The sequence below is a fragment of the Neodiprion virginianus genome, chromosome 3 (assembly GCF_021901495.1).
Source record: "Neodiprion virginianus isolate iyNeoVirg1 chromosome 3, iyNeoVirg1.1, whole genome shotgun sequence".
Lineage (NCBI taxonomy): Eukaryota > Metazoa > Arthropoda > Insecta > Hymenoptera > Diprionidae > Neodiprion > Neodiprion virginianus.
Window position 1 is genome coordinate 29,649 of NC_060879.1, and position 12,011 is coordinate 41,659.

Genomic DNA, 12,011 nt, shown 5'->3' on the forward strand with positions numbered 1-12,011 from the left:
TTTGAAAATTATGATAAAAATTACATAAATTCTGTTGCCAAAAAGAAAAATATCCCGACCAAAATCGAAGTAGGCTGGCAAAACAGTAATTTTTTATGAATTTTTACACCGAATAATTTTTTTTTTTCAGTAATTTGATTTTTTTCGCATATACATATATATATATAAGTATATACTGGAAAGTAGCAGGTTCAATGAAAAATATGGTTTAAAGATATGAAACTGGAATTTGATATAAGTAATCCGGTTGCAGAATGCACACGTACTACGCCATTACTATGTTAATCACAGACTAGTTACTCATTATTCGCGAGAATTTCCATGTGCGCTCGACTAGTAATAAGTCTAATCCCTCTTTTCGGTAGTGAACCTGGATGTTTGTGTGTGCGCGTCACGAGGTGAAGGGATAATAGGTGGAAGGATGAAGACGATAGAAGACTGAGCGCTGGAGAAACATGAGTAACAAATCGTGTCACTGGTACTTTTTTTTTTATTCCCTGTGTTTTCTTCCCAGTCTCCTGTATGTGTATTCAAGTGTAAAATGCTTTAAGCACGTTGGTAACTTTTCGATTACAAATTGGGCAGCGTTTTGTCTTAGACCACACTTTCACTGCGCAACGATAACAACAACAAATGTGGGTTACAGCTCCGTGAACAAATGCACCGTTTTTGGGAGCTGCTGTACATGTGATGCACAACTTACTCTCTGTTTCGCCCAGCGTTGAGTGCGTCTCAACGATAATTTTATCACGATACTTGGGGTCTCGGTTCATCATCCATGGTATATTCCTATTCACTGTTTCATCGTTAGGTCTATCGTTGTTACCATTGTTCACCAACATGCTACCAGTCGTGTATTCTGACTCGTTCAAAATGTCCTGGGAAATCGAGGAAGGGCAGGTATCAACAGCTGCTGGTCGATCAATTTTGAATCCAGAGTCAGCCGTATCCCCAGATTGTCCAAGCTTAGAAGGTGACATTGGCAATGATGATGATGATGTGACACATGTCTTGCTTGGTATCGTTGTCTCATCCAACTCCACATCTAGCATCGGGGAACATTTGCCATCCTGGCTTGAACCGAGACCCGAGTCTACACTGCTTAATTCCTGCTTGAACGACCCTTGTTCGGATAAATTCTTGTTCAGGCTATCTTTGCATGACTGGAGTTGACGTCTGCTTTTCCTCCACTTTGGTCGTGGGGGAAAAAAATTTTTTCGTATCTGAAAATTCACAAACGAATTTGAAAAGTTATCATAACGAGGATGCAAGATGCTACCCATTTTGCATCTTAAACTTCACTGACTTTTTCAGAACTTCCAAATCCACAATTTTAATCTTCCATTACGTGTTACATTTTGTTTATTTCAAAGTCTTCTGTACCACAATCGCGTTCAAGTTTTTCATATGAAACTGATCACGCATATACAGGCATGCTAAGTATTTTGCGAAAACTATAATATATAAAATGATACAAGAATTTGATTTTCAAATTATAATTCATCTGGGAATTGAAAATATTCCCTGGGTTCTCCATAATTTTGTCGGGTAGAACAAAATTCCCTGGCTATTCCAGGTCTTACAGATGAAGTGACAACCCTGATTGTGACATAAATAGTAGCGCATAGAAGATGGGAACACTATGGTTCTAGTTGTAGCACAGGCTACCATAGCAACAGCCTGAGTTGCAAAATAATTGCTGAATAGCTGCAAGATAAAGAAGTCTAATAGCGACTACCCATTTCTCTATAAACTTCCGCATCTCCAAATAAAACACTGCCACAAAGATTTTTTAAAACGAAATGCACCCATATTGTGTGGATGCTTAATAAATTACATATGAATCCAGCTACGCACCGCATTCCGCCCTGCATCTACCTTGCCAGTACCTTGCCCAACCTCATGATTAACCCTTGGCTAGCACTTGTAAAAATTACCAGTCTTCAAACTGTTTTCTCAAAAGATAATACAAGTTGTTTAGATAAAAAAATTTTTTTCTTTATTCTGATTGGTTTAAAATTAGTATGAGCGTTCGATGAATGAGAGTGGGATCATCTGGGATCCCACAAGGCCAGCTAACGGTTGTAACCCCACCATAAGTGGCCGAAAGTTGCAGTACTTTTCTCTGTTATGAGACAGTTGCCAGGGTGGCTCATGAAAATGTGAGGTTTGTACCTGATAGCATTTTTCGCAGTAACGAAATAAGGGATTGTTATTCTTTGTATTACACTGGACGCAAGTCCAGTAGTCAGCTGTCCCAATCTCGCTGTCAACCGAGCTTCGGGAATCGTTGCTGTCATCCGCTAAACCAAGGTCAGAGTCGCAGAATGTCAGTACACCCATAGCCACGATATCCTGTCAAATATTCCAATAGTAATCGTTTAATCCAACATCCCCCTCACAGGGTTGAAGTATGGATCTTTATAGGATGCAAAATTACTTATTCATTACCCAGTGGGGAATGTAAACCGCAGAATGGAATTAATATCAGTGAACATATTAATACCAATTCTATCCGAGTGGACTTTCGTTTAGCTTTATATGGAACTCGGAATATATTCAGTGATTGTATCGGGTATAAAAAGTTTCAAAATACTCCGTCAATAGACCATTCTTGAGATCTACAGTATTGGACCATTGTTCTTAATACGTACAGATACGTCAGACGACGACGTGTTGTTGTCAAATGGATTGGGATCTTCGGAGAGTGAGGCAACTTCGTACTCTACATGAAGGGCCAAATCGCCGCCATCGGTGCTACTGACCCAAGTGTGCGTTGAAGTGTCAGAAGTGTCGGTGACGTAATCTGTAGCAATGATTGAAGAACATTCATGAAATTTAGAAAATCCTATTGTTCATCACCCTGTCGAGACATTCGTGTTTTGTTTCAACTGTGCGGACTGCAACAACAGGTGCACACTTTCGATTGCATGAATTACGAAAAACTTATCAATTCAACGGAAAGGCAAATTCTCCGTACTAACCTGTTTCTTTATCTTGGACACTATACACAGACTCGTCATCCTCGTCGGTTGGTTGTGGTGATTCGCTCTCCAGTGTAACATACCACGAATAACGTGGAACCTTTGAAGGAATTCCCTCACCGTTGTCGTCCTCTAATTTCAGAGGAAACAATATTGATTCACAGACAGTTGACTGATTGATGTTCTGTAACGGTCCTTGGGCACGCTGGAGACAATTTGAATGTTTCTAATAAAAACGAGGAAATAAAACATACCATTTTCCGAATCTGGGCGCCTTTTCAACCAAGAACCTCGAAGAAGACCTAGAATCACATGCCAGATGTAGAATAACCTCAATACCGCGAATATATTCGTTCAAGATCTAAATTTTAATACGCACCAGGCGGCTGAGTATTTACAGACAGATTAACCAAGCTCATTGCGTTGGGGTTTTTCGTACATCAAGGCTTATAAGTGTTTTTCCATGTATTTTAATATTGCGTAGAAAAGTCGAACGCCAACAACTACTGAACCCAGAACCAGAGATAAATGGGTAAATTCTACGGACTTAACAAAAGAAAGTAACCTCGATACTTTTTATTTTCTTTTATTGGCCGTTGGGTATGTAACACCGTTTAAGGCGCTGCTGAACTGGCTTGCATTTTCACATTTCGTGATGTCTAAGTACGGACTGTCTAAGCACTTACGGCACTCCCTAGACGTTCAAAGTTGAATTTAATACCATGATTTTATTGGTCGGGTCTAACGGAATAGACTAGTGAAAACACTAGGGATTTATTCCGAAATATATATACTTCCAGTACTGCCGACCGTAACGTCAGGCAGTCAACTGCGAACTGCGTTCCGTTCTTCTGGCGGCGTTCAAGTAGCAGAACTATTCGAATTGCTAGCTCTGACGTCACGCGAGAAGAGAGATAAATGTGTACAGGCCACGGTCTTACATTCCGGTCTGGTAACTAGTAGGGTGGGGAATGACTCGGATAATGAGGCAAAACCGTGGTTCTCGTCTTCGCCGTCTGCAGCGCTGCCCCCTCGGTGTGAGCCTATCGTAAATCAGATCCGAACAGCTGATTTTTCGGCATCAACAATCCTGAATAACACTCAAAAATGAAGAAAGATGCGAATAAAAAATGATAGAGATGTTTACTAGCATTCCATGGCGGGCGTGATAATTGTTTTATTTTAACGGAATCCTCAAATGTTTAAGTCAATAAAATCCATAAACATCAAGCGAGGGCTCACAACTTTTGAGACAGTTTGAGATCTTGTGGAGATGGTCCACCGCTTACACACTTTACACTGAGTTATGAACTGTCAAAAACTTCGATGAGCAGGTTATCTTATCGGTATATATCTATATCTAACATACCCCGGGCCAATGGCGCCCCTACCGAATAGATAGGAAACAAGACCGTGTGCCTCATTAACGGTGACACCCCCTACCACTCAAAAGTGCCGGAGTTACCAGACCTGTATGTAAGACCGTGGTACAGGCCGACGCCGCGACGCTTTTGGGCCGATCGTGCCTCTCTATCGCTTGTTCCGCGCTCTCGCTTGCGCGCTCAGGCTCAGGTGGAACGTGACACTTTTTCGTGCGTGCAACCGGTGTTCATCGATTTATAAGACGTGACGTTATCACGTCAAAATCGGAACCGGGCACACATACAACATATATACCTGTGCAACCACTGGTAGGCGTGCATCAAACAATATCCTCCAAGAAAAATTCAAAAGTTACCTGGGTGGGGGGCTGCAGACCTGCCCGGTTTTACTATTACCATAATGCTTTTTGCCCTTCTCAAATTATAAGGCATCAACCGACACTAGAAAGTTGTAATAAAAATGTATCGATTTAGAACAATGTGAGCCGTTTTATTCGTACAATTACTTATCATTGTCAATCATTTTTTTGGGGTGATTTTCATTCACATAATTTTTCAATGGGCGAATACCAATGCCACAAATTTCAAGCGGATGACATTACTGGCACACCCTGCAGTAGATCGCCTACATGCTGAATCGCACAATAGTTGCATATTGATCGTTAAACATATCTCAGATAATAACGATATACCGGACCTGGCAAAATGATGAACCTGCGATGCCGAAGTGAAAAAAAAGTTGGCAGCTGCCTATTAGTAACGATGTCTAATGGTGGCGGTCGCGCGATATCATGTTGTGCCTACCCGTTGCGGATCGAATCGTACAGATCTTGAAATTGAATGTAGCTGAGTTTTCGTATAAGCCCGCCTTAACCCATGGGCAATACGGTAGAACCTCGTTTATGCGGCATTCGATTGACTGAAGCTCCGCGTTACGCATGGCATCCGACTCATAGGAGCACTCTGCGTTAACTGAGGTGTGAACTCGTATTGTATAATACAGGAAAACTCAAATGAAACTGAACTCACAAGCTGGTGCCCACGTTTAGATGTATTTTTTTACAGTGTCACGATTCATACATGTTTTTCGCATTATCCGAGATTCAACGCACATCCGAGACGTCCTCTGCCCACATTACCTCGGATAAACAATTAGAATCTACCGTATATGATCTCTGGACCGCAACGTGATCAAGTTCTTGTAGATAGGCGTTCTTCTTTCCCGTGCATTCAACTTTACGACAAATCCGTCCGAAGGTCTTGATGACGCGATTGCAGTTTACTTATAATTCGATCAACACACATCGATTTTTTTTTCTGCATTTCTTTCGTCTTGATATTTTTCGCATAGCGACAAAAACACATGTTCCATTGTTGTTTGACTAACCGAACTGTCAGATATTTCAGGATATCTGGCTTTCAGCTTCTCAAGCCTTTCAAATATCACACTATACTTTTCTGCGCTCGCATTGATTGCATACTTCAATATACCCTGAAAATGAAGATGAAAAAGTTTACTATACTGCCAATTGGAACGCGTTGCATGGAGAGTGGAAGGCGAGTTAGGTGCTTTGCATCAATTTCTTTATAGAACACTATAATACTTCTATTGCAGCTAGTTGTTTTATTTAGTCATTATATTCATCATTCAACGGGTAAAACGGCCCCAACAGTGTGAAATATATGTGGTATTAGGTATAGAAAGAACTTGCAGCATGGAAGCTCTTGAAGTTAACATCGGTGAAAATTTTCTCTGTAAAGCCTTTAATATCTTGAATCGTCTTTTGATTGAGCGTTGCCGGTATAGCAATATTCAGTGTAAAATAATCGCCGTGTTGATGCTTGAGCTGCTCGCTACTCCCAAACACGACAAATTGTCCGTTGACCAATATTCCTATTCTAAAGCAAAGGGTTTCTGCTTCTTCCATGCTGAAATATATAGATTGTGCACGTATCTACTAATCATATTTCCTCGGAAACACTTACACATACAGAGTCATTTATTCGTTGCTGAGGATGAGATCCGGGTGAGAAAGCCGCTTATGCGGGTGCCTGGTTAAACGGCTACCTTCGTCGTACTAGTGTTCAGCAACGAATAAATCACCATGTATAAGGAGTATAATAAACAGTAAGGATATAATAGTCCAAGAGCCAGCGACCGCCAGACATATAATGCGTTGCAGTGTTAGGCCTTAGATTTTTGACGTCCGTGCACAGGTGCACAGTAGATAAGAACTTTGGGTGTTACGAACCTTGAGTCACGCGGACTTTGGCAGATAACAACTGCTGAAGGTAGGCATAAAAATGTTTGAGCAGCCTGTTATGATATCAAACCTAATTTCTTGACATGTTCAATGGGATAGCATTATAAAATAGAATCGACAATTACCAGGCATATTTCACATCATAAACAATAACGGTGTCATTTACGTTACGGTATTAAATCTGAATCTTATACATGTTATTCGGACGGTTGTTTAGCGATATTATTCTAAAAGCCAAACACGTCCGAAGAGTCCAACCTGTCACCTGCCGAAGCACGCGTGGCGCAAGGTTCGTAACACCCAAACGTTGATATCTTAAGCTCAATATTGTAACCTATGTCTGACTGTCACTGGCTCTCCGTTTGTAAAGAATAGAACTATAGGGATAAAGAAACTGCACCTTTGCGTAGTGACCAATAAAGACCTGCCCATTTCACGGATGAGGTGTAGCGAATCGCATACAACCTGCCTTGCGATTGCGTCTAATCCCGAAGTCGGTTCGTCCAACAGAACAACAGGCAAATTGCCGATTAAACTCTGCAGGATACAAATTTTCTTCCGTATACCCCAAGGACAATGCATTACTCTGATATTTTCATAATCCAAAAGATCTACGAGCATACATGTCAAGTTGGGTTAGTCTTCGGACGATGAAATACGTAAAACAAAAAAAAAAAAAAGAATTGGAGGCATCTACCAAACACATCGAGCCATTTGTCCACTTCGTCTCGTACTCGGTCCGGGGGTACGCCACGAAGAGTGGCGTGTAAGCGTAAGTTTTGTCTGGCAGTCATGAATTTATTCAACCCTCCGATTTGGGGACAGTATCCAATCATGCTAGCGAACTTGATCATTTTTATGTCAGTTTATGGTATTCATTATGTATTATCGAAAACAATAATAACTTCAGCTCGGTTAGCTTCACATTGGTAGCAAAAATTAAAAACTTACCAAGTGCTTCTCCTTCGTTAAATCGTAGTTCTTGATAACCGCTTTACCACTTGTCGGTAGTACTTCCCCACTCAAAATTTTAAATATCGTTGACTTGCCAGACCCCGTCATTCCGAGTAATCCGAGACAATCATTTTTGTATACCTGCAGCATACCGTTCATTTTCATTTCATAAAAGTTGCAACATCGAATTCCGCTAAATATACCGTTAGACGTACGTGACATACACTGATCGTAACAATGACGGATTACTTGCATTAAAACTGATTCCTCGAACCACTGCCTTTCTGCCGAATTTCTTTGCTAGACTTTGAACCGATAACGTTACATCGGACGAGACGTCCGTTTCGCCTGATTTATAAGCTATAAATTTAAGTTACGTTATAGGTATGCATAGGCAATCTGAAAGCATTCGAATAAATCATGCCAGCTCTGACATTTCTATTTTTCTTATATTCTTCAACTTTACCGCGCATGAACTCATCTGCTCGTTCTTTTTCACAAAGAACATACGGTTCCTCAACAGTTTCATGTATCGCAGCCGGGTAGCACCGCCCGTCGAACCATTTTTGGATTCTCGCTTTGTACGAAGACTCGATAAACATTACCATTGTTATAAGCATAATAGTTTCCAGTGACAATATGGCGATGTCAAGCATTACAGAATGATGAATCAATTTCGTCCGCATGGTACTCAGCGGCCGAAAACAGCCTTTATCTCCGCAAACATCTGCGGAGCAATTCAAGTTTCATTTCAATTGTATATTTTTTATAATTTGCCAGCTTTTAATTAGTCGTTCAGACTATGCCGTCTCGTTTTTTTTTTTTTTTTCAAGAAAATTTTATAAAAAGTCATTCAGAAGCTATGTTTTTATACCAAATCGCCAACGTTAGATGTGTTATGCACTGTGGTGGGGCACTGGTCGAAATTCTTAATGATCAAAGTTCAGACAGACCATGACACTGGTTAGTCGAAAGTCCAGAATGGTCGAAACGATTAAAACTTCTAATGGTCCAAATTCCGGAATTTGCTAACCCTCACTTATGCCTCACTTATGATGTTGATTCGATGTTTCGCGCGATTAAAATGCCCTCGATCTGAACAATGCTGGCCGGAATCAAAAACATCAATTCGGTGTCGCCACAAGTGTCTCCTCTGGTTATACTTACTCTGAGGTGACGGTCTGTCTGAACTTTGCAGATAATTCGTAACTTTTCCCCGCATCCAAGTAGTGCCATTTTTCGTACCGTGTTGGATAAAATTCGTAAGAATATATTACAACGAAGTCAAACAAGTTGAAAATCACTTGTCGCAATTTTCGGGTTATAAACAGTCCGAGCATCATCCGTTGAACTGTATTGTGAGATCTCTGAAAGCTTGACAGATGTCTGGAATTATTTTGTAATTGATCATTCATTGCCCGTCCAACGCATGCAAGATTTAATTACGATGCACTTATATCTGAAAGGGTATTGCAGCTCCGAAGCGATCAAGTGTGAGAATTTGAAACGGATCACGTCAGTTTTCTCGACTGTAGGAGTATAATTTGTCCGATTGAAAAGAACTGGATATGGCAATGAGAGGTCTACGATAAGATTAACAAAAAAAAAAAAAAAAATAATTCGCAAAGCGAAATTTCGTATTATATGTGGGTGTGTGTAATTAGAAACTGTAACTATACATTCATTCTGTACTTGTATACTATGTAGCCTTAATACGATCGGAGAAGTTAAATTGAACGTATCTTACTTACGGCAGCATGGATCTTCTGCCCAGAATGGGGTGGAGCAACTGTCCAATTGTCTACATTGGTAGTTGTAAATGTGTATAGAAAGGAAATTTCCGACCGCACAAGCCAAGGTATACTGAGGAAATATGTGGAGCAACATATCGCTCAATTCTCTTCCAGTTTTTGAAACAATTCGCGTTAATATTGGATGTGTCAGAGTTCCATTAGTAAAAGTAACTGAAAAGTAGATCATTGTTAAGAGAGGGTTCTCCGCCGTGAACGAAATAACAAAATGTCACTTTTTTTTTATGCTTTGTTTTTTGTTATTAAGGATATTATTATTCAAAGAACCAGCTGGCCAAGCCTAATTTTCACTTTTTCTTCCATTGCCACGCCAAGCTTACAGTGATAATTGAGGATTGCTTTCATCTTGCATCATATAGATACTTACGAATTGTTACGTTCAGTATTACCACAAGTATACACATAATTTCAACTCTTCTCACAAAGAAATGTATAATATAGCCCATTGGCAACGCTGCTATCCCGTACAATAGGAAAATCACCAGCATTCGGACTATGATTGGAACAGTTTTTCATTCATATCGATGCTTCAATTGCGAATCGCAAGGCATTCGTATATAGATTTCTCATGGACCCTTACCATATTCGATCCCATCGACATCGGGGATGACATTGTAAAAGATAGGGACGAGAAAAGCAATCAGCAAAAGACACAGCAAATAAATCATAATATCTGTGACATAGATCGGAGCCCAATATTTTATAACGGACATTCCGATAGTATTCAATTGCAACTGTTTTGAGCTGGACCTGAATTCCGTCGTCGCCGAAGCAATGCTTGGCAAGAGTAAAAATAGGGACGCAATGACAGCGAAGTTTTGCCAATTTCTAATCCCACGACTGTTGATGATACGGCTTTGCCACTAAAGGATCAATCTTTGTTAATGTTTCAATTTTGTTTGAAAAAAGCAAGTGGTTGATGTTTCCGATTCATCAAATTTTCCAAGTAATCGAAGAAATAAGAGAAGACCATTCCAAGACTCTTACATGCGTACGATCCAAAATTGGCTCTGTTTGTATTCTAATGAAACACTCCTTACAGCCGTTGTGTCTCAGCAGCGCGTTGTGGAGGAAATTGACTGAAATTGGGCCACTGTGCGATGCGGTTACAGAGTACAGAAGGTCTATTCCATCTTTCTCGGACACATCAATTCCCAAGAAATATCGTTCTCTGATCTAGAGAACATGAACTTGTCTACACGTATTCCATCACTGCAGGTAGAATGAATTACTGTCGTGCAGGTCGTCAAACAATTTCCGCAATTTTCATTAAATTTACCTCTATGGAATTCCAGGTGGGCTTTGTGATAAGCTCTCTGACACTGTCGTTGGACACGTAGTAATAATTACCCTGTCCGTTAGAATCGTACAACCTGCTCGTATCTATCAAATCACCGAGCAGCGCCGTCGAACTTCCATCGCTGCGGTGAAGCAGAATCCCGAGACCCGCGGCAGTGTACTTTGAGATGTTAACTTGGTTCACCCTGCAGATCATGTAGGACGAAAAATATATTGATACACGCCTAAGGGTGATGATGATCACAAATCATCACAAAATAATTCGGTTTTCGGCAATACTTTTCAGACTACGGTGCATGATACGCATTGCCTAATTATGTTACCTTGATGTCATGATACGGAGATTCGCTGAGCCGGCCATTTCCATACACACGATAGATGTGACCAATGAAAATAGCAGCTGGAAAATAGTTTACAAGAAAACATCACGGATTCCAGCACATGAATAGTGGTAACTAGGGCTTGCGATCAGCGTGCCGTTTATACAAAACTTACAGAATAACCGTAGACATTCCACAACGTAAATACGTGCAAACACTTCTTGTAAAACATAATGCCAATCTGTTGCATGAAAAGCCTCCATCCGTTCATTCTCTTCCATGCCTTTGCTGAAATAATTACAGCCTGTTTTCCTCGTCAAATAAACTTTTTTCAAAGCCTGTATCCGATTCATATTATTTAATAATACAATATAATACCCAGTAGATGCGATAATGCATTGCAGGTGTGTACAAATTTTTCCGAAATAAATTGCAATACTATTATGTACGTAGGGTGTAGGGTACTCGTGTATTACAATTCATATCCCAAGGGTAGATTCCGGGTGACTAAGAATTTTAAACTTGAACCTGATGGCTGCGAAAATACTCTGATAGAAAAAATGAGAAATAAACGGGTGCTGTTCTCGTATTATTATCCTCCCAGCTTGTACCTAGACAAGGGTGTAATAAAGTATCACCTGTAGTAAGGAGTTCCCGCCGCCTTTTTCTGATCATCATTTCGAATTCATTACTGTTGTAAAAGCCGTTTATACCGTGCCGCGTCTTGATATGACTCGCGAATCCTATTCTGGATCACACACATGAAATAGCCAAAGATACAGACTGAGATTAGTAATATCATTTTCAACTGACTATTTCAGATTATGAAAATCGAATCACTCATTATTTGAATTGGATTAATAGGAGTTGGCTTAAAGTTACTTCTAAATATTTACCTACGAAATTGCTCTTCAATACTGGCAACACTCAATCCGAGAGTCTTTATTCTCAACGAATAAGCGTTGTACTCAAGATGTTTGAGCAATCTTGTGAACAT

The 12,011-nt window shown here is 40.2% G+C and overlaps 2 protein-coding genes across 3 annotated transcripts in view; both read right to left on the bottom strand.

Moving 5' to 3' along the window:
- Positions 1 to 472: 472 nt before the first annotated feature.
- LOC124299929 (E3 ubiquitin-protein ligase Mdm2-like) lies at positions 473 to 3,819 on the bottom strand. Its single transcript, XM_046753391.1, has 6 exons — positions 3,364 to 3,819; positions 3,239 to 3,286; positions 2,985 to 3,116; positions 2,655 to 2,806; positions 2,176 to 2,355; positions 473 to 1,223 (listed from the first exon to the last, which is right to left on the bottom strand). Exons 1-6 carry the CDS (start codon positions 3,401 to 3,403, stop codon positions 531 to 533), a joined length of 1,245 nt encoding a protein of 414 aa, XP_046609347.1. The 5' UTR covers positions 3,404 to 3,819; the 3' UTR covers positions 473 to 530.
- A 1,826-nt stretch (positions 3,820 to 5,645) lies between these two features.
- The window catches only part of LOC124299923 (phosphatidylinositol 4-phosphate 5-kinase type-1 beta), a 59,645-nt gene continuing 53,279 nt past the window's right edge, over positions 5,646 to 12,011 (bottom strand). The window contains exons 19-23 of one of the 2 annotated variants that reach the window (XM_046753369.1): positions 7,582 to 7,725; positions 7,328 to 7,475; positions 7,031 to 7,241; positions 6,079 to 6,295; positions 5,646 to 5,858 (exon numbers count right to left, since the gene is read on the bottom strand). In XM_046753369.1, the coding sequence (XP_046609325.1) occupies positions 5,661 to 5,858; positions 6,079 to 6,295; positions 7,031 to 7,241; positions 7,328 to 7,475; positions 7,582 to 7,725 (918 nt within the window). In that variant the 3' untranslated portion in view covers positions 5,646 to 5,660. Of the gene's footprint in view, positions 5,859 to 6,078; positions 6,296 to 7,030; positions 7,242 to 7,327; positions 7,476 to 7,581; positions 7,726 to 12,011 lie in introns of those variants that run through there. The other variant, XM_046753372.1, reaches the window with a different exon arrangement.